The following is a 22,157-nucleotide window of genomic DNA, read 5'->3' as shown; positions in this document are numbered from 1 at the left end:
TGCCACCATCAGTCCATCACCATCACACGCCGCTTACTTTCTAAACCCCATAAATAATAAACACATGGAGGCTGACGGTGCTCACCGTGTCCACCAGGTGGCGGTAGAGCGACAGTTGATTCATCGTCCAGCTGCAGCGGGGATCTTAGTGAAGAAGACCTCCAGCTCCAGGAAGAGAATGGCGCGCGATCCCCTCGAAGCGTGTCGGTTCCTCTCCCTGCGCCGCAGGTTCGCGAGGTAACGGCGGCGACGACAAGAGACCCCGGTCGCTCTCTGCGGGAGGGGTGTTTTGGTTTGGATAAAAGACGAGAATGGATGACGGCCCGGCTCGGTGGGAGTCGTCCCGGCCTCCGAGGAGGTTGTCCGCCGCCGCCGCCGCCGCAGCCGCGGAGGTCGGAGGCGCTAGCGTTAGCCTGCAGGACGAGGACGACCTGTTCGAGGTCCACACGCCCGGGGACGCTCCGGTCGGACCCGACCGACTGAGCTCCGCCGCCGGGACGAGGAAGCGGAGCAACTCGGCCACGCAGTTGGTGTACGAGCGGTACATGCCCATGGGGCCGCTGAAGTTCCCCATACCGAGGAAACCCAAGGAGAAAAGAGGTGGGTTGGTCCGGGGCAATCACAACATGGGACACGGAGGCTGTGCGCGTGGGTTTCAAACGTTACTTGGGAATAAACTAACGTTAATTCGATTGCGTTTTACCACCGTTACCCTGCAGTCTCCATCTAACTGGTTGGAAACATCATACATGGATGTTGTTTGCTCTTTTATGTGTTGTTCACCGTCAACGTTGTTGTTTCTACAGCTCGGATGCAGAGAAAAGCATTAACTAACTTTAGTTAACCTACGATGTAACCATATGCCTATCGTAAATGTAACCGTGCAACGTCATACTTATTGTAATTAACCCAGTTAAAAACTATACTATACAATGATTTTGTACAAGCTTTGGTGTGTTTGAGGAAACGTTACTGGCTAAACGCAGGTCGGGGATGCTAGCTAGCCGTTAGCTCCCTAAGGCTAAACGACGTGCTGATTGACGTCTGTTTTTCAGTTGGCACCCAACCGTTGTTTTTATTTTGCAACTGTGTTTCGGGGTATTCGGCTACGGGTCCAAAGGTTTGATCTCTGCTTGGCCGACGTTACGAAGTGACGTCATTAGCTAAGCGACGGCAACTCTCCTGTTTACGGTTTTATTGAGTTGTGTCTTCTGACAAAGTGAAGAATGACTAACGATGCATTTAACTTGCGTGTCGGGATAGTTGTAGGTTGAGATGAAGTTTAGCTGCATACGTGTGCTGGAGGCAGGTTAAGCCTCTGGGAGACACACCTTTTTACTTGAGGTTTGTATGTAAACCAACAAACAAATCAGATTTCCACTGTGGTCAGTGTTTGTAACCAAGAGAGACTTAACTGGTGTTTTTGGAGAACTTAAATTCCCCCCCAAAACAGACAGCGGAGACAATTCATTGGTCCTTCCCTGTTGCCTGAGATGCGCCTTGTTTTGAAAAATCACCTTACATTTTTATCTATATTCACAAGTGGATCTGCACATCGACCCCACCCAACCTCTCTGTGTTTTCTGCTCCATCTGCATCCTCCTCCTCCACACAGGTTATTTTGTCTCCTGAGAGTTGAGCACCGAAAAGCTGCCATGGCCCCCGTTATAATCGAGGCAGGCTAACAGCTGCTGTGGTGGTCTCCCCAGATGCCCACACCTTCTGTTTGGCTGTTGCTGTAAATCTTCTCCATAGCCTCAGCAACTGTTTCCCTGATTTCGGTCACCTTTTCTTGTGATGAAGATGCATCTTAAAGAAATAGTTTTTGTGGTGGAAATTCTTGCAAACATAATGTCCTTGTGAGAATCCAAAGTATCTTGTTCAAAAAGCTTTCTACTGGCACAAAGAACTCCACGATTTGTTGATTTATAATATACTGGTTTTAAAAAGAAGGATCCCCGAGCTTTCACAGTCCAGTTTGCTCCAGCCCGAGGACATCAAACCAAGGGCTAACAAGTTTTATACATCTCAAAATGTAGGTGTAGTTGCCTCTCATTTTTTAAAACATGCTGACAGATTTAAACAGGGCCGTGAATCACATATAGCTGCAACGTTATGGGGTCAACATACTCTGTTTATGTTGTAGGCTCTTGATTTAGGCCTCTTGGTTGTAGGATCTAATGGGTTTCATAAAAGCGAACATGCTATGTAGGTTAGCAGGTGTGCCACCCGTAGTGAGAAAGTTCAGAACGATTATTGGTGTGTCCAGGGAATGTAAGCACATACTGACGTGCGTCTTTTCTCCCAGCTCTGTTCCAGTTTATCTCCACTGAGTCCAGGGAGTATGACGACATGATGACCATCCTGACGTCCAGCTACATTGACACCGGCTCTGCTGGCTGCTTCACTTACAGCAAACCTCGGCTCGTCCACAGCGAGCTGCTGGAGAAAGAGGTGAGAGGAGGCCTCCGTTCCGTATGTGTCGTATAGTTTTGGTTGATTTTGGGTATAACGTCCGTGTGGACAGCGAGGAGGAAGAGCGTATTTGTTGACATTTAATCTGGGAACCCTGAATGATTTCTCTGTGGTTGTAAAACAATCCGGTTCCACGTGTCAACTTTCTAATTTTCTGCCCAGAAAAGGAAGTTGTGCTTATATTAACATTATAGAAAACCTAGAAAGTGTTTGTTTGCTGTCATATACAGTCTTACAACGAAAGAGAATCGGCCAAAAATGTGCTCTCTGGGCCGGCCAGAAAAACTTGGAATCAGTGTCTCGCTACCTAATTAAATGAGATCACATAAGTGTTCTGTACACATTGTGTAGTGTAGATTAGAGTTTGGACACAAATCATCCATCAAGGCTATGTTTTGCTCTTCAGAGCTGAAATATATAGTTGTACGGTAACACACTGAAACAGGAGGGCCTTTGTGCACCACCAAGCCCCAGTAATTGGCCTTGGATACACACCATTGTGTTCTTTACGCCAAGTGATTCATCTTTGCCTCACAAAGTTACCAAGAAGTGATCTGGACATTTTAAGTGCAGACATCTTCTGTCAGCTGACCCGACGTACAGTTGTCTTTGTAAGAGGGTAAAAGCTCTGCTGACTGCAACATTATTGCAGTTTTTCCAACAAAAGCTAAATCTATTAATAGATGAATGATTTGCCTTCTGAGAAATGGAGACATGTTTTAAATGTTCACTATGTGACCCGCTTTGTTTGTGTGTGTCAGTTTGTGGAGAAGAGGAAGGAGATGAAGGCCGACGGGAGGACGGACAAAGAGCTGGAGCAGAGCTACTGTTTCCTGTTGGCTGATTCCGTAACGGTGAGATAGGCTGTTTAAAGGGACACGCAGAAGAGGAGACAAAGACGTCTCAGCTGGACGAGTAACTGCTTTATTTAGGCTTTTATAGTGTGCAGCGGGTAGTTTGTACCAGACAACCTGTGTGGCTTTCCTGGATCCAAAAAAATATATCAATGCATTTCATTTGCAAATGACTCAACGGCTGGACTTGGGTGCCGTGGAGTTAAAGGCATCATCACTTATGAAGAGAATCTGTATTATAGTGAGCGGTTAAGACTGGGATAATAATAACTGTCAAAGAATGATATTCCACTTGAGTTATAGTCTAATGTCTTGTTTCTGTTGTAGCTGCCTGTGCTCTGTGAGAAGGGGCTGCTTATGGGTCAGAGCCGTGTCACAGTGCTGGGAAACCCCATCAAAGGTATTTATGGTTTTTGACCTTTTCTATCCATATGTTGCTCATTCTGAGCTTTGTTCCTTCTCACTGGAAAGAGGATTTCCTCTGTTCTTTGTTTTGTCTTCTTCTTTGTGTGTGTGTGTGTCTCTAGGAGTGTACCTGTCCAGGTACTCTGACCTGATCCAGATCACCCCCCTGACTCCTGGAGTCACGGGGGACATCGTCATCTTCAAAGTGATGAAGGTAAATGAGTAGGCTGCTCATTCGTGTAACTTTTCCTGCTTTGCTGCAGTGCAACGCATCGTTCTCCTGCTTAGCCCAGCCATACCTTCACAAAACACGTTGTATATTACTGCCCAGCATTAACCGCACTTCAAGTCTTGAAACTTCTGAGAGATGATCTCATTCACTTCGTGTGACTGATCTTTTTTCTTCCTGCTGGGAGACTATTTTAACAACAACAACAACTAGAAAACGTATTTTAACCGTTAATAAAAAAAGAAACAGAGTTCAGGCTGATGGACAAGAGGAGTGCAGGGGACTCATAGGGAGGAAAAACACACATTGTTATTGTTATAATCCTGTTTAACTGTAGCTTGATCCATTCTGATTGTTATTGTGTGACTGGGGCTGTTTTATGTGTTCGTCGCGTTTCTTACCATAAAGCTCCCAGACTTCAGAGTGCATGGTTGTAGCATGTCACCATGTATTGTACCTTTTTTCATGGTGCATCGGTGGATAATGGCATTACTTTATATAGTTAGGCGGTAGTTGATTCTGAACACAGACACTCATCGTGGTGTTCCCTTTCAAATCCTTCGCTCTTTACTCTGATAAAATGTTAATCCGTTTTTGTATTTCAGGGTAAAGTGAAAAGCATTTATGAAAACATGAAGAACCTCCTGGATCCAACGCCTCGCTTCGACAGCCACACCGCCAAGAACGCCAGCAAAGTCACATCGCTGGCCTCCTACCGCGCCTTTGACCTCACACAGGTAAGGACCAACAGAAGCAATCAAATACTCCATGAATATGACATATGAGTTTATTATTATTTAAGCCCTCCTCTGCATTGTGGAGGTTGTTTTATGGCTTTTCGCTAGTTTTTAATACTAAATACTGAGAAACAGACTCATCTTCACTGAACATTATCAGTGGTTCAACAGATTTCATTTTTTGGAGGGTGAAAATCATTATTTAAACAGGTCCGTGGTCGATACTATGAAACAAACAAACATGTTGATGAATTTCTGTGATTTAAAGGGTGGTTTTCCCTCCAACAAGTATGCTGATGTTCCGTTGTGTATTTCAGCAATACTTCTACGAGTATTCCTTTGACGAGCTGCGGCCGCGGCCTCGGCAGGTCTGCCCGTACGCCGTCGTCTCGTTCCAGTTTAAAGGAAAAGACTCCTCACTTCCCAGCAAACCACTGGCCCCCATCAGGTATGGACTACTGGGTAAAGGCAGTATTGTTACGCTATGACATTTAAATGAACAATCTAGGTGGCACATTGAATAAATTTATCTGCAGTCATCCCTGATATTTTCATATTATCTATGTTTGTGTGTTCTGAGAATCATGCGCAAACCTCAGATGTCTGAGCAAGACACCCCACCCATAACTGCTCCGCATGTGGGTTAAAAGCAGAGAATAATTTCCCCAAGGGGATAAATAATCTTCTTTCTAAGATTACAAATAAATCTGTTTTCCAAATAAGAATTTACAATTTGTTCATGGGTTTATGCAACGTAATGATCGCTTTGTAACAATAAAGTTCTTTTGTGTATGTGATTTAAAGAAATGCTAGTTTGTTGGTTGGTTGCAGCTTACATACCTGAGTGGACATGTTCTCTCTGTTTGATTGACAGGTTGAACAGCCAGTCAGCAGACGGGAGCAAAGGTGAGCCCTTTAATCACACTGCACCTCAAATGTAGGACGTAATAGGCGTTCCTCTTTTACCTGCTAATGCTGCCAATCCACCGCCTCTCTCCTCCAGAGCGCACTCAGTTCACAGTGTGGACCGGGGACTTGGTGAAAGGAGACCGGCTTCTCTTCCAGGTCTCCCTGCGCTCCTTCTCCCCGCCCCTCCTGCCCCACAGACTGTGAGTACTGAACCGAACAAACAAATTCCTTCTGAGCTCCCAGTCTCACACGACGCCTTTACACGCTTTATTGTGTGTGTGTCTCCTTCAGACTGGAGAAGTTGGAAATCGGTTTGTTGATGAGACTTGACCAGGCGACCAAACTCCTGCCCGCTGACCTGTTCTGCTACGACCTCTACAGCAGCGGCCATGAAGGTGAAAGCCCTCCTAGTGACGGCCGCTTTGAGGACGCATGCATTCGCACCGAGTTACAGACGTTATTTTGTGTTGACATCCAATTCTTTCATTTTTCAAATCAACATTTCTGAAACTGCATTTACACCATTGACCAACGCCAAGCATCATGTGTGGGAAAGCTGAATATACTCTGTGTACACCGCTGGATTGTTTAAATGTTTGCGCCTGACACAATCAGATATTCAAAATAAGAGTGTGCTTTTTGTCGTGTGTGTAGTGGTGAAGAGCGGCTATTGTTGCAGCCTCCTGGAGATGACGGACAGGAGTCGCTCTGTGTCCAGCGTGACGAGCCTGCTGCGGGAACTGGAGATGAAAAAAGTGGTGGGTGTTTAATTCCTCCCCTTTTGTCTTTCAGATGGCCCTTCTACAACACGTTATTTCTTTGTATATTTGTAGATATCTTCCCCCACGTGATTATTTCCTCCAACTCCTATGTTAATGTTTGCTGTGATGACATAAGCAGAAGGAAAAGCCGAGGGGCACGATGTGAAGGAGTTTTGTTGAATGTCTTTTTCTCTTCAGGTTCTGATGATTCCACTCTCTGACCGAGGCGTTCTCCTCTTGCTGTCCAGTGTTCAGATGGCCACACCCTCTGGTATGAGTGCTGGTTAAATGGGTAGAGGATCGTGTTGGACATGCCATGTGGTTATTGTGGTAAAGCTTACCACGAGAACCTGGTGTGACTCGTGGAAGCATGTACTCCAGCGTACTACCAGGAACAGCTGTGATGTTTTTGTGTTCTCAGAGAGGGCGGAGAGCTGGAAGAGGTGTCTTCAGGCCTTGTTCGTCTTCCGAGAGTCGAGACATCTGGCCAAACCCAGTAAGTAGCTCAGGGACCTCCTGGGTGTGTGGTGAATAGTTTAGGTTTTACAAATCCTGTATCATCCAGGTTTTGATCAACTTTAATTTCTCCACTCAGGGAAGTGATCGCAGTTGCGTAGTTTTAGACAAACTGAAGCATTGAAAGAAATATCAACGTTGTCCTATTTCTTCCTGGTAGCGTTAAGGTGCGCCTCCTCGACTCACGACGCCACTGAGCCGGCGACGTCTGGTGTCGCCGTGATGCCGCGGCTGAGCCAGCTCATTCCGGCGCTGCATCATGCCCTGGTCAAGGCCCGGGCCAACCCCCCGCCCGAGCTGTCCGCCGGTGTGGAGCGCCAGGCACGGGATTACCTCACCGGCCTGAAGCAAGGCACGGTACGAGCGGTTTGAATTCTCAAATGCACAAATCTCCAGGGGTCGTGTTTGTCATCGGGGGGTCAAAGCACACTTTTCCTCTCCAGGTCCAACAGTACCCAATGGGCGAGTACGACTCGGCGCTGGACGAGTGCAGACAGCTGTTCCCGACTCCCAAACACCACCAGGTGAACATGGACGGCTACCTGCGCTCCTACCTGTACAGCCCGGCCCTCTACCAGCTGTCGGTGGCCCGGGCCAAGCAGATGGTGGAGGCGCACTGCGGCCCAGAGGAGACGCCGGAGGCAACGCTGAGGAAGGCCTCCGGAGGGCGGGCGGAGGAGAGGACCTGCAACGCTAGAAACAAACAGACCAAACATGAGAAGGTGAGTCCAGCACGCAAATCTCCTTTCACCGATTTGGAGTCTGCACGGTGTCGTGTGGATTTGGATTCCAACAGTGAGCGGCGATGTGTTTCCTGTGTCGCTCAGATGCAGCAGCTGGTGAACCTGGTTTTGACCTGTAAGAAGAACGCAGAGAATGAGGTGAAGAGGGAGGAAGGAGCAGGGGCAATGGTACCAGGGAGGAAGAGGAAACTGGAGCAGGTGACTGCAGAGAGAGCGCTGAAGTTCCTGAAGGCATCGCAGGAACCCGGGAGACTCTGCAAGATTCCCGGTGAGAAGGACAACCGCTTGGTTTCCCCTGCAGGAGGCCAAGCTTTTCACTTCTTAGAGATTCAACTACCGTCATATTGTTTTTGTGATGTAATCGTTGTTTATTTCCATGAAGGCACATGCAGATCGCAGCAGAGCTTTAACATATTTTTGTGCGGATCATCCTGCTTACACCTCTGCTCCTCTAGTTGTTGTGTTTAATGGGGAATGTGTTTGCTCACTGAAATGTTCTCCCTCTTCATTTGTCTCCTAGGTGAGGGAAGCCAGGCTCCTTATTCAACTACTTCTCTCCCTTCTGTGATTGGCTTGCTGGGTTTGAAGGACCTTGACCTGAGGGAAGATAGATCTGAAGCAGCAGTGAAACTGCTTAGTCTGCTAACAGGTGACTGAATGCTGGAACTTCTCTGCATGACAAAGGCAAAATAACTGCTACACCGCCAGCGTTCAATTGTCCAATTTGTCTTAAAAATAAAAACAAGCTGTTAAAATGACTTCAAATGAGTCCCCAGGGGATCAGCTGTTAGCCAGCGGGACAATAATGGAACCTTTTGTTTTTGGTGCATCTCAGGTTACAGTGTTTAGAAAATGCAGCTCGTTAAACGAACGTCTCTCCACTAACAGACCTCAACCAGGCTGCAGGAGGAACCACCAATCGGAGTGTTGGTGAGGTGCGAGAGGAGGCGCAGAGAGAATCCTCTCCTTTGGATAGGTTGGCGACAAAGCTGGGTCTGCCCACCAACTGTGACATTGACCTGAGGAAGCAGCAAGAGCTGGAGGTAACTGAGCGTCACATCATCGTGGTGTACAATAGACTGAGGCTGTTAATTAGTCCGTCATTCTTTCCGGCTTTTAAGCCTCAACACAACACAATGTTCTTTCAAATAATCAAGCTAAAGTAGCAATACAAAATAATTCTAAATGAATGTGTGTCTAGGAGCAGGCGGCGGGCAGCGTCAGTAGTTTGGAGGGATTCAGCCCGAGCTCCCACAGCGGGGAGATGAATCACCACGGAGGAGCAGCTAGAGAAGGAGGAGGAGGAGGAGGGCTCGAGCAGAGAGCAGGAGCATATGAAAAAGAAGAGGAACACATCCAGTGGGAGATCCCTTGGGTCCTAATCCCCATCACAGGTCTGCCTGCTCACTCAGGATAAACATCAATTAGTTGTCATTAGTTTTTACCTATTTTTTAATACATATTGGCAAACAAAGCATTCTCCCGTATTCAGTTAATACAAACATTAACACCAGCTTTTATCCATCCCATTTTCACATGAAGAAAACAAACTAGGCAAAATAGAGAAGTAAAGGAAAGCGTTTAAGCAAAAGGTGACCACATTGCTGCTTCTTTTCACAGGGAAACTATGTTACTTCCCCTCTTCGGACCCGATTGCAAATTCACAGAATTAACCCGAGTGGCGAATGAAAGTTGACTTAAACTCTTGTCTGCAGGTGTTTGTTCGCAGAGGTACACCCACAGAGACAGGAACATCCCTCAGGACCCCCGCTTCCAGCACCTCGCCACGGCAACGAGCATCGCCGCGACAACCAAACCTCGGAGGCAGAGCCCCACCCGGTCCCCTGAGCGAAGCTCTCCCCCCTCCCCCCTCAAGTTCCCATCTCCCGAGCCCAGCCCCCCGCACTCCCCCTACCAATGCCCGTCACCCGACCCCAGCCCCCCTCTGTCCCCCTCCCAGTGCCCGTCTCCAGAGCCCAGTCCACCGCCGTCCCCGTCTCAGTGCCCGTCCCCGGAGCCCAGCCCTCCCCCGTCTCCACGGCCCAACCACATCCCCTCCCCTTCCCGATGCCTGGCGCTGCCACTTGGCCGCCCCACCTTTCTACCGCGGGGCCAGTCCGCAGAGCCGATTGAGCTTGTCCCGTTTAATGAGGCCCACAGCGGTGCTAACGTGCAGCAGTTAGCACCCACAGCCTCTGGGGGGTTTGCAGGTAACCTCACTCTCCGGGATGCATGTCGCATCTGTTTAAGCTTTAAACTGTAAAGCTTTGACTGCCATGTCCGTGGTATTAGCCATTTATGAACTGATGCTTTACAAATTGGTGGAATTTAAGTCTGTGCTTGAGTATTTTTATAAAGAAATTAGTCAGTCATTTCAGATGTTCTGGGAGACCAGAGACAGTTTTTGGGGAATGGTCGTCCACAGCTGGCCCCTTGTCACCTGTGGACGTTTGCCTGAATTCCTCTCCACCCACAAAGATAATGGTTCATTTTAGGGTTTGAGCACCTGCACGATGAATGATGCCAGCAGTCAGGACTTAAGTTGTGATCTATTTTGTATTTACTCAGGATGCATCTGTTGTGTATTCACCCTCCTGCAGGACTGCCTAAAGGCGTGGAAGAGAGACCTTGGGGGAAAGAAAAGAGTGACGAGCCGTTTGTTCCTGTATCCATCCAGCCGTCATTTCCTCCGGCTCCAGAGAGGAGGCCGAGCCCCTCACCACCACCCACTGAGAGAGAGAAGGGAAATTCAGGGAGGGAAACAGTGGGGTTGAGGGAGGTACAAGCAGACATCGTAGTTCAGGAAAAAGAAACACTGCTGGTTCAGACCCTGCGAACCCGTGTGGGAGAAGAAGAGGAAGTGGAAATGACACCTGTGGTAGCTAGTGGTAAGGAGCAAAAAGCAGAAGAGAAGGAACCGGTAGGTGGTGCTTTGTTCTCTCCGTCCTTCTTACCTCCATCTCGCCTCGACTCTGTGGTCGACAAACAGCTGAGTGACTTCTACTCTGAGATTCAGCTCCTCCTGCAACAGCACAGTGTCCATTACAGCTTCCCGCCCCCGCACTCCACCTCAAACACGGAGACCTCCGCACTTCCACACACACTCCAACGCACATTTTCACAGTATGTGACCTTCTACAACCCCTGCCCCCCGGTGCAGGACTACGTTTGCTCGCTGCAGGACGGCATTAACGGCATGCTGACGGAGTTCGAGAACACCTCTCCGGCCCACAAAGCCGGCACTAGCGGGACCGACGTTGACTCCGCGCTGGCTAGCAGCGTTAGCCAGTTTGTGTCCAGTATCCGAGCGGGGAAGGATAAAACCGGCGGTGAGCCGACAGCTGCTGAGAGTCCCGCAACCTCCCGAGGAGGCGTGCCCTGGCAGCCGCACACGGTCACCAAACAGGTTCCTGATGCTGCTAACACGAACCCCCCGGTCTCTCATGTCACTTTATCAGTCACTACCTCAAAGTCTGGTTCTGGCTCCGGCTCCAAACCCACCAGCGCTTCCGTCCGCTCGCCGCCTCGGAACGAGTCATCACAATCAGCGCTGAAACCACAACAAGGTCACGCTTTGGAGATTTCAGTCGCTCACGGCAGACAAGACCCCAGCTCTGCACGTTGTCTCCCTGCTGCGGAAGTTGGGAGTGAGGTGACGTTTAAAGGTCTCTGCGGCATCTCCAAGCCCCTGGCCGAACCCCCCCACACCCCCGACCGGATCTCCGGTCTGGCCTCTGAGTTCCTCCACCTGCCCGCCGAAAACCCCGTCCCTCCGGCCGCCTCCCTGAGCTCCCTGATCAGCCGGCTGCAGCCGGAGGTGTTCAACAACCTGCTGAAGATTTTCAAAGACGTCAAGAGAAACTCCGCGCAGTTCTACCTCCACAGCGGCGAGGCGGGGGACCGGGTCCACGACGAGGTCAAGGTAACGTCATTAGCAGCGTGGAATGGATGAGCACTGACACACAAGCACACAAACGTACGTCCACATTCATTGCTTTTAAGCGATATTTTGTATCATTTAAGGCTTCTGTTATTGACATTCTTTTAGAGGACAGCCGGGCCCAGGCGCCTCTGATCTCGTCCCAGAAAGCAATCACACTCCAAATATGCATGAATTACATATTAGTTCACTTCTTCTTTCTTGGCTTTGATTGATTCTTGGCCATCTTAAAAAATGAGATGTAGCTGTTGGACCATGTTGAAGTAGGGTTATTTTTGTGTTGTAGGAATACCTGTTGAAGCAGGGCAAAACAGAGCAGAGTCCTGTGGACTTCCTGAATCAAGAAAATTCTGCAAACCGTCTGCTGGTCATCATTAAGAACAAAGACATAGCTGGACAGCTACACAAGGTACGTCTGAATAATATAGTGCAACCGCGACGCATGGAGTAGAGCGGTTGGTGTCTGGGATGGGTGGAATGCGGAGAATAAATTTCCCCAAGGGGATTAAATAAGGACACTTCATCCTTTTTATTTCTTTCACTAGCTGTCACGACTCCACTGACCAACAGTTTGTGTTTTTAGTTTTTTTTAGTTTGGTTGATATGTAGTGTGATGGGTAGATCTCACAGGACGTTGGAGATGAGCTCAAAGGACTCATTGTCTCGAGCTCATCTGGGACTCATATTTGTGCAGAAGCCTCCAGACACTCGGATTTGTCTTTGTTTGTGGTGTCAATGGCCAATAATGAGACAACGTGCTGTTGAAGGGTGGAAAAAAACATTAATTTGCGGCTCATTTGTGACGTGAGGCTGTGTTGATGTGTTTTTGTGCACATCAGATCCCGGGTCTGTTGTCTCTGAAGCGACACGCCTCTGTGGTGTTTGTGGGAATCAATGACCTGGACGACATCAGAAACAACTGCTGCGAAGAGCTTTTGGTCTCCGGAGGCTGCATCGTTTCGGACGAGTTTGTTCTTAATCCGGACTTCATCACTCGCGGTAAATCAGCGATTAGATGGCTAATACCAGTATTATAGTATAGACCAGTCTTTCGATAGAACAATTTCTATTGTCGTTTCAAAGAGGGGACTAATGCTTAGTAGGGAATCTACCTCGCTGACGTGTTGATGAGATGTTGTTCTGCAGATCAACTGGCCTCCCTGCTGGTGGTCCTGGAGCAGCACAGCTCCCCACACAGCGTCTGGAGGTGGAAGGTTCACTGGCAAACCCACAAGAAGTTAAAAGAGCAAGCCAGGTACTGATGCTGTGTTCTCACCGCAGAAAACTGGAGCGCAACACACACGTGATAAACACTCTTAACCTTTTAGCTACACCACATCTACATTTACAGTCTTCTTGTGTACATCACTTTATGCATAGTTCATGATTTATTTTGATTCATTTGATTTTGGGGAAAACAAGTGGTTATTCCCTTTTTTTTCTCAATATCACATTGATTCCAGATTTATCCCCTCTCACAAGGGGTGTGATTTCCTTTTTTAAATCCTACAAATGTGTTACGAGTGTTCTGACTCCGTTGTCAGGTTCCGGAGGGATGCAGCCGACCTACTGGAAGTCCTGTCGGCCTATCAGAAGCGGCAGATCGTTGAGCTCCTCCCATACCATAACTGCGACAAAACAAACCATCAGTCGCCTGACCTGGAGTGTCTGATGGAAATCCAGGCCCAACACACACAGTACCGACACACAGTCTTCCTGACATGTATGTGCAGTCACCTGAGATTTGAAAACTTCTTTCACCTGTTGATCTGTAACACTGATGTTCCTACTTTGTCTAATTCATTTTACTCAGTTCGTGGTATTGAGATGTATTCTGGCCACTCCAGAAGCGGCATCATCGTGGCAAGTATTAACGAAATTCTGCACAACTTCACCGGACTAGTTGGTTACCATGACATCAAGGACAGGCAGCCAATCATAGATGACATGCTGGGTCCCAAAGGTCAGTATGTCGAACATTTCATTTAAATTAGAACATCCAGTTCAAAGAAAGAGCTTGAAGTGGAGATTACATCTTATTAGACACAATGTCTATGCTGAAACAGCAGAACTTGTCTTTTTAAAACTTTATTCTCCTCTACGGTTCCTCCCTTTTTGTTCCCCTGGTGTTCTGCTCAATGCTCTCTTCTGCCCTCAGGTCTCGGGAGGCATCTGACCCGTAGCGCCTCTGTGTCGGGCTCTGAACGCTCTCCCTCTGTCTTCTCAGAACACATTCGTCCCTTCCCCTCCTACGACCAACCCCATCTTCCCCTGCAGTGCGGCTCCACCCCTCCTGCTTTCCCCCATTGGTCTGACCAGCTCGTCCCAGACGCCTCCTTTAAGGAGGTTTTGCCGCAACATTCAGACACAGACTTTGAGGTTCTCCGACTCGCCATCTCTCAGCTGCGGGCTGAGCGTAAGGCGCAGTTGCAGCAGCAGTTGGACGCTCGGGCGGAGTCGTACATCAACTCCTTTACAAACCTCCTTCCTAATGTCGGTGGTGGCAGCGGTCACTCCACACCCCTTTTAGCTCAAGGAGGCCCCACCGAGTCGGAGAAGGTCACTCAAGACAAGAACGCAGTGGCAGTGACTCTGGACATGATTCACTCAGCATTGCACCAGGAACAGATTGAGGATATGGGGACAAAGGGCGGAGCATTGACTCACGCCGTAGGACGACGATGTGGAGGAAGTGAAGGAGATGCTGGACATCCCTCAGATGGTTCTCCAGTAAGAGTGGGAAGAAACGGGGATCCAGGTTATGGTGAGACGACTCCTTCTTTGTCCAACCAAAGCACAGCGACAAGACCGAGTATCCAGACGGGCTCCACCAGCGACGGGAGGGAGAAGAATCCACCAGGAGTACCTGTCCTTCCCACAGCAGCTCAATATGCTGCAGCCTCCTACAGTACCACAGCTTGTCCTGTAGAGGGTCCCAGGACTAACGCATTGAGGTTAGTTAAAGATTACTGGCCTTCATCTAAAGTTTCATTTGTAGGGTTTTCTATTTTCATTTATGTAACATTCTAACGGGTCCCTTGTCATCCTGCTTTTCACTAGCTTTTGATGAACCTTCTTTTAAAGAAATATGTGACGATGACCCACACACTGTTTCCTTACTGTGATGTCATGTAAGGCACAAATGGTGGACCTTTTGGAAGAAGTAATTTCCCACGACCCTCCAGGGAGAGGAGGATAAAAGGATAACTATTTCCTCTCATCAAGTTGGCTGAATGTGGCTGATTTTGGACTTTTCATTATGAAGCAGCCTGCTTGTCTTATTTAGACGCCTTAACACTTGTTGGGCGAAGGCGTTGCTGTACATGGTGGAGGTTGTACAGCAAGTAAAAACAGAGTTTACCAATAAGCTGGAGAAGTCATTGAATTACCTAGAAATGGCTGATTGTACCTAGCAGGTACAATAGCTCCAATGTCCTCAAGCCACATGGCCGTTCCACTGGTACTCCTCCTAGTGAGGAGAACCACAGATGGTTCGTCACAAAAGGCAAATGTCCTTCCTCACTGCAGTCGGACCTGTGTCACGTTCGGGCAGTTTGCCCAAATTATAATTACGAGCGTAACCAAACCGAACAAACCAAACTGTTCGTTGCATACCGGGAGCACAAAACTAATCCATAGAAGAAGAAAAAAACACAACGAGCCTCTCGTCCGCGCATGCGTGGTGACCTGGCGTGATTATTTTTACCAATGGAAGGGATCTACCGGCACAGCGCTGGTGAACGACCTCGTCCCCCTCCGCCGATTGCACTTGACCTGACCTGTGCACGCTTTCAGTCTTGCCTTCCAGTTTTTCCATGAGAGGATGGATGTGCAGCCAAATCTCACATTTACAACTTGTGTCAGAACCAACTTTCTTGGGTACAGGATAGATTTTCGGGATGCTGCTCATCACGATGAAGCAGAGGAGGAAGAAGAGTCAATGTTTGCTTTGTCCGATTGTCATGTGCGGCTGAACCTCTTCTTGTTTCCTTCTATCAGAGAGACACAGTTGGGCCAAGAACAGCCGATAGGTGAAGAGGGAGCACCACCACCACCACCACCACCTGGCAACAGCACTGCCAGTGGCACCAAGGTAACAGGAAGTATCAGGAGTTTTAACAGACCATCAAAGCAACCGGTTCTGATGGAATCAGACATCTAGATCCAAGAATCTGACGGGGATATCAATGTGGGCATTAACAAGTACTGCAGTGTGGCTGCAGATCTATAAACTAGGCCTTCAACATAAACACGTTAATCTATGCAATTTAATGTGGCCGAGATTAAAATATATGAACGCGCTTAACGCCGGTCTAAGACCAGAAGTAAACCAAGTTGAACCCGGAAACGAAACGGCCAACAGCTGCAGTCAGTCACATCGGAGAAAGTAGGACGGTAGTTTTTTGTATTTGAAGTAAAACAAACAAGGGCGCGACATACAGAAGATAATTGTCCAGAAGAGTTCCTCCATATGTCAAACAGAAGGGGGGCGAGTGACATACGGACGCCTTCAAGCGTTGCTATGCTAAGCTAGCTGCTAGGCTACTTCCATCTCAACATCTAACGTTACCCTGCACGGCACACAGTCCGCAGAGGATCACCATTGTGTCCCTGAAAGACAGTAGAAAACGTCCTGGCCAAATGTGGGGGGGCGCTGTTGGCACGTCAAACACAGCCATCGAATGATGGAGAGCGGAGAGCAAAGTGGTCACGAGGACAGCAGGAAGATGTCAACATCACCCTGCTGTTAGTTAGTTCTTTCTCCAACATGGGCAATGACTGCTATAAATGCGTTGCCTCTTAATGAGACCTTGTTAGGAGCCTGAGGACAGATTGTGTTTCTAAGCAGTGCACATGTTGTCACAACTTCTTAACTATTAGTGGCGTCCAAACAGGGACACCACTAATAGTTATGGAGAGTAACCTGGTGTTGTAAATGTGGGCTCAAAGGGAAAATGTGCAACCGCATCTAGAAAGTATTCAAAGAGCACCCAGTAAATACCTGATAAAAGGACAAAAAGAGTTTTCTCTAAATCTGGAGGAACTGGGAAATCCATGACACATACTCATGGCTGTAAAGGGTCCTTCCCAGGCTACTGGGTATGCTGGAAAATCTCAGATTAGCTGTGGGAGAAAAGGGAGGGGATCCTCCAGGCAGCATGCGCTCACTGGCAAGGTTATGAGTGGAGGGGAAATCCCTGTGGGGAATACAGTCAAAGTCGACCCATGTTGTCCTCTTCACCTTTCCACTGAGCGGTACGGGTCTGGTCGGTACCCTTTTATTTGTGTCTCCACTGCCAAAAGTTGAGAAAAGTACTAAAAATCCAAACTGTACCACCTTTTGGGTACCCTTCCGTTGGGGTACCTGGCACAGTTGTTTGGTACTAAAGGGTGGAGCTAGACTCACTGCAGAACATTGATTGGTTGAAAGAGTGTCGTCATTTGCGCGTGCCGCAAGGGGAAAGGCAACACACGAGGCGCTATTTTTAAACTACAACACCGTCGCAACAATGTCGCCGCGCAGCATTTACTTTAACAGCCACATATCGAAAAGCAAGAACAGGATTGGCTGCATGTCTCCATTGTTGTTTGCGGTTAGCTTTCAGTTTTCGCGCGATCGAATGACGTCAATCTACTTTCCGTCCAATACCAGGCATATCAAGTGACGTTACCACTACTTTCTGGAATACACCACGCCTATAAAGTAAGGGTACTGTTGGCGGTGGAAACGCTCGCCAAATCATGGATAACAGACGTGCCATAAGACACAAACAAGGGCATCGACAAGTTCAATACTTTGGGTCTAAAATATATAAATGTCCAAATGAGTTCATTCAATCTTAGTTTGCAAAAATGTACCAAGGTTTAAGGACCCGAACATGGGAGCTGCTCAGCGCTTCACTGGCCCTCGCCTTCCACCGCTGGTATCAATAGGCCGATTCCCAGGAGAACACCTGGAAGATTTATCCTCAAACGGGAACCGTACCCATTCAGTTGGGAGCACCAGACAGAACTGACATAAAGGAGTCCACCTCAAGCATGTTTTACCCCTCTATCCATAGAGGAATAGCCTAGTTCAGACTCTTACTCAATTCAATCCTGGATGACCAGGTAAGAACTCCATGAGCATGAAGTTACCCATAATCTGTATTCTGGAGCTCAAACACAACCACTCTAAATGACACCCTGCAGAGAGCTCAGGGCACATATGACCAGAAGAGCCTGTTCCCAAGCTACCAACCCCCTGCTGGGAGACTGATTCTGTTCATGGTTGTCCATAAAGATGCCCATTTATTATAAACTGTCTCCAGCAGAGGTTCTGGATGTCCTTTTAGATATATTCAGACGGGTCTCTCAAATGCAACGAGGGGACACCATACAAGGTTTTCCAACAGGTGTTTTATTCCTTCAATGGCTTGTGATCCATTAGTGTGGTCAGCTCTGAGTGATGAATGAATGCTCCTCAAGGAGGTTTGTCTTTCCCAAAAGAAAAAGGAAAGCAATCTCCCAATGGAAAAGTTCCCTTTGGGTTGCGGTCCCTCAATTTCTCTTTAGCCCAATTGTTACCTGCATTCATGCATGGAAGAGCTCAGAGAGTAGCCAAAGACCAAGAACATAAGACAGGCGGTGAAACCTCCATTGCCTTCTTCCAAAGGCCCCAACTGCTCATGAGGGGATTTGAGAGTAGAGAGAACACCCGTCAAAAAGGGGCGGGATAAGTAGAGCAGGAGTAATGCAGTGTATCGTGGTGAAACTACTCCACTTCACAGTGGCTTATAAAACGGTATAACGCAGTAGTTTTACACTGATCTAATGTTCTACTTTGCAACTATACCTTTACCAGAGGGGGGCTTGAGAGGGGCAGATAATGACAGCCTCTTTCAGCGCCCTCATCTGTAAACATTGCACGGACAGAAAGGGACCCTCCATGATTATGTTCCACAGACCCAACTGGACCCGACTGCTCAGCGAGGCTCAGCCAACAGCTGCACACCGCGCCTGCAGCTGTACAACCGCAAGGGGCAGAAATTCCACTCTCAACATCTGTGGAATCCCAATGCCTGGAAGGATATTTCCTATGCCAGACCAGGATGGACCCCGGACCGGCTGCCTTTCCTCAAGCTTGGCAACCAGTATTTGGAAATCAAGGCCAACAGTACTGTTGTCTTCGTGGGCATGGCGCCGCCAAATGAAAGGGGTCCCAAGCGGGTGGCCTGTGGAGTTACCTGTTATAACCACAAGGAAGGGCCTTGGTGCGAGGTCCAGACGAAGAACGGGGCGAGGTTGTGCATCCTAACAACCGGCCAGACCTCCTCAGATGATACAAGGATCGCCGGGGCAGGATGCAAGAGATGAGACATGACCAGACGAGTCGAGAGGCTCTGTTCGACTGACGGAACAGAAGCCGAGCTGTGCTCCGAAATGAGGAAACTTGACATTGCTGGCGTATTTTCAGTTTTTAAACAATCCATTCTATAAATTGCCACGTATATATGTTTCGTTATTTGAAGCATATGTACAAAAAAAATACACCCTTCCCTTTAGTAAGGGTGGAAACCCATCAGCTCTCCTTGAACACAAAGAAGTAACAAAGAAAGACACGGACGACGGACTCTGAAACGGATCCAGCACTTGATAAAGGAAACCTGCTTCAATCAGGGAACAGCAGGCATATTGTTTGTGTTTGTATATTTTGTACCTGCTTTTTATTTTGGTAATTAAACCTAAATAGATTGCGTGGTCTATTGAAAGAAATGTCTCTTGTCTATTTGTGTCTCTACCATCCTCTCATCCAAAGTCCCCTGTTTTCTACAATCCTCCAAAATGTTAAAAATACTAACCCTTGCTTTCTCAAGAGGAAATGCCCTCAACCGTCAGTCGGCTTAATGCAACCCAAATCCTGCTCTGCCCCGTCTACAACAGATCCAGAACCCTCGACCTCTTCACCAACTGAACAGCCAGCCGACTCCGTCGCCCCGGCAACAACTGCCCAACAGCCAGCAGCAGCGAAGGGGCGCCGGCCTCCTGCAGACCCCCTACCCGCCTCGATTCCCCAACCGAGGCCCCCTGGCTCCCCTCGGAGGTGGACTCCTGGGGCCCATGCCTCGCTGGCCAGGGGGCCTGGGCCTGGGCCTGGGCCCGGGCCCCACAAGCGCCACGGCGCTGGTCTGGGGCCTCCAACAGGCCAGCGGGGACATGAGGGGTCCTCCACTGCTGGGCAGTTACTACAACCCTGCAGGTCAGGGTGTCAGAAGGTACAGAGGGGGGGCGAGTGGAGGAGGCTTCAATGGGATGTAGAAACATTCCTGAAACCATCTCGACCATCAGGTGACGAACAGCTGCTACGTTGTTGGAAGGAGGCACCAAACTGAAGCTCTTTATTTTGCTGTTAAACCAGGGTTTACGGCATGTGCCGCGCTTTCCTGGACACGTCAGTCTTGGTTCATGTATTCGGCTCCTAGAAAGAATGGCAAAAATATTTTGCTTTTATTATTTATTTGTTTGGCATTTCGGCCTCATGTAGAAAAGGGGGCTGGAGAATTGAGGGTATGCATCTACGGTCTCACGTGGGATCCGAACCTATGCGCTGTCACCGCTTTGCTCAAAGCTACAACGGAGAGGAATCGCTGTTTTTAAAATGTTTTTTTTATGAACCGACGTCAGTTAGGTGTGAAGTAATAGTCATTGTTCCATTAAAGTCGATACGCTTCCGGAGTCGTAGGATTTGTAACAACCCAATATTGCAAGTCTTTCGTCACCGTCTTGTTTTGGGAATACCGCCATTTGATTGGTCGATTACTTGATTGACTGAAACGACCGGCTGAGGAGTAAAGCCGAAACGGTGCGAAAAAGCACAATACAATTGAGCAATTTTCTCACAAAAGTTGATTGGTGCCCAACTGGAATAATTCTGTATTGAACAACTTGGATAAGAGAAGAGACAGAAGCTCCGTCCATGTCTCTAATTTGGAGCTGTTTTACTTTGTTTCCACTCTAATGGAAGAGTTCATTCTTAGTTCTAGATGGGGTTTTTTTCTCACTCGGACTTGGACTGACCTCTTGATATGTCACGGTGCTTTGAATTCTCTCCTCCCTGAACGGATGGTAAACTAAGTAGCAGTTGCTCTGAGAGCATTAACTAAATGTTTCGAAGCCACTCGATGGATTCAATTTCCGGCTTTTTCCTCCTTCAGTTTGACGGTTTTGGACTTTCTGGTTCTGCTTTCTCTAAAGGAACCTTTTGAGCCGATTATTTCTTAATTTTGCATCGTGGGAGGGACCAACGCGCACCCTGATTCTTGAAGTGGACTCCTGATGATATGAAAGAATTTTACAAAAACGAGTTGTAAAGGAATAGGAGAGAGTGACTGCCTTATACTTCTTCCAGTGAGCTTTTCATTTCTTTGTTTTCTTCTGAATGTTTTTGTCTGTCTTCCTGGGAGCTGTTTGTGTTTAGTTGCTGTTGTATGTACAGTAGGAAAGTGACCATGTAACACATTTGTTTTAACTTAAAAAAGAAAGGAAAAAAAAACATTTTCTACCCCACCATTTTTTGTATTAAAAGTTGCCTGTAAACCAGCAAACTTGCATCCAGATGTTGTTCCCCACGGATCGAACAGCTGCAGAACAGAGCTCATCCACTGGCCTCATTTGAAGGTGTTGCTATTTTCCAGCACGGCCAGGATTTCACCGTCTGAGAAGTCTTTGTTTTGAAATCTTTCTCTGCATCCACCTCATTGAAATCTGAAATGTGCTTTCTCAAATGTTTTTGATGACTCGAGCGTTCGGTTCTCCGACTTTCACCAAGGAACATAACAACAATAACAGTGTTTTAATCCTCCGGAGGGTTCCTTCCACAGCGATGTGAACACTGTTAGTTGTGAGGCGTGTCATTTATCTGAATATTAATATATATATAATGAAAACCTCAGATCTCAGTGTGAAAAATGATGATGATGACACCGATGTGGACGGGTCAATGTCTCAGGAACTAAACGATACCACAACTCATTTTAGAGACAGAAATGATGCAGCAGGCCAGTCCATTTTTCCATTCTGGACCTTCTGCACCAGCTTTCAAGGATCTCATCCTGATACCTGATGGCAGGTCTGTGGGTCCCTCCATGCACACGTCTCCACACACCACCACTGACCCATCAAACCTGTCCTACTGAACCATGTGGCAGGCCTTCCTCAGACCCTTTTACGTCCATCACAGGTGCTCCAGGGTGTTGGGCAGTGAGCACAGGACACGCCGTACGGAGAAAAGATTGTTCCTTTGATTTTTCTGAGCAGTGAGTCCTTACAGGTTGTTGTGTGGATCTCCGAGGCACATTTAAGTTAACATCTTCAACAGCAAGAGTTTGCTCATCTGAGAAAAAGAGGAGCGATCATCCAGGTCAGTGAATACATTTCAACAGTACGTTGATTCACCTGATGAGTTCATCAAAAAAGTACCAGCTAACTGACATCTGTCTACATCATTTTGATTGGCGTGAAGATGCTCAGATGGTCCATTTCCATCTGCTAGTCCTTGTCTAAATGTGACTCTTTACTGAGGCCTTTTGCACTCTCCCGAGCACACAAC

At 47.9% G+C, this 22,157-nt stretch overlaps 1 protein-coding gene across 2 annotated transcripts; it reads left to right on the top strand.

Annotated features, from left to right (window-relative positions):
- Positions 1-133: 133 nt before the first annotated feature.
- Positions 134-21,063, top strand: tasora (transcription activation suppressor a). 2 transcript variants are annotated; one of them, XM_037490611.2, is made up of 29 exons: positions 134-600; positions 2,309-2,454; positions 3,237-3,329; positions 3,657-3,729; positions 3,857-3,948; positions 4,569-4,700; positions 5,018-5,148; positions 5,575-5,606; positions 5,704-5,809; positions 5,901-6,004; positions 6,264-6,367; positions 6,569-6,641; positions 6,792-6,866; positions 7,047-7,243; positions 7,330-7,608; positions 7,714-7,897; positions 8,150-8,278; positions 8,518-8,672; positions 8,831-9,023; positions 9,345-9,839; positions 10,230-11,551; positions 11,856-11,978; positions 12,409-12,568; positions 12,716-12,824; positions 13,114-13,292; positions 13,383-13,532; positions 13,728-14,523; positions 15,569-15,662; positions 19,493-21,063. In XM_037490611.2, the coding sequence occupies exons 1-29, from the start codon at positions 312-314 to the stop codon at positions 19,865-19,867; spliced, it is 6,390 nt and encodes a 2,129-aa protein (XP_037346508.2). In that variant the 5' UTR covers positions 134-311; the 3' UTR covers positions 19,868-21,063. The 2 variants fall into 2 exon arrangements, with proteins under 2 accessions (XP_037346508.2, XP_037346507.2); XM_037490610.2 differs by having other exon boundaries at positions 18,515-19,625.
- Positions 21,064-22,157: the final 1,094 nt, after the last annotated feature.

The sequence above is a fragment of the Pungitius pungitius genome, chromosome 8 (genome assembly GCF_949316345.1).
Source record: "Pungitius pungitius chromosome 8, fPunPun2.1, whole genome shotgun sequence".
NCBI lineage: Eukaryota > Metazoa > Chordata > Actinopteri > Perciformes > Gasterosteidae > Pungitius > Pungitius pungitius.
Note: the sequence above shows the minus strand (reverse complement) of the source record. Positions and strands in the feature narration are given on the sequence as shown.

Coding starts and splice junctions, on each gene's coding strand:
- tasora (XM_037490610.2), top strand. CDS start 312: ATGGATGACGGCCCGGCTCGGTGGGAGTCGTCCCGGCCTCCGAGGAGG. Junction 4,701..5,017: donor GCGCCTTTGACCTCACACAG/GTAAGGACCAAC, acceptor TGTGTATTTCAG/CAATACTTCTACGAGTATTC. Junction 5,149..5,574: donor AAACCACTGGCCCCCATCAG/GTATGGACTACT, acceptor TTTGATTGACAG/GTTGAACAGCCAGTCAGCAG.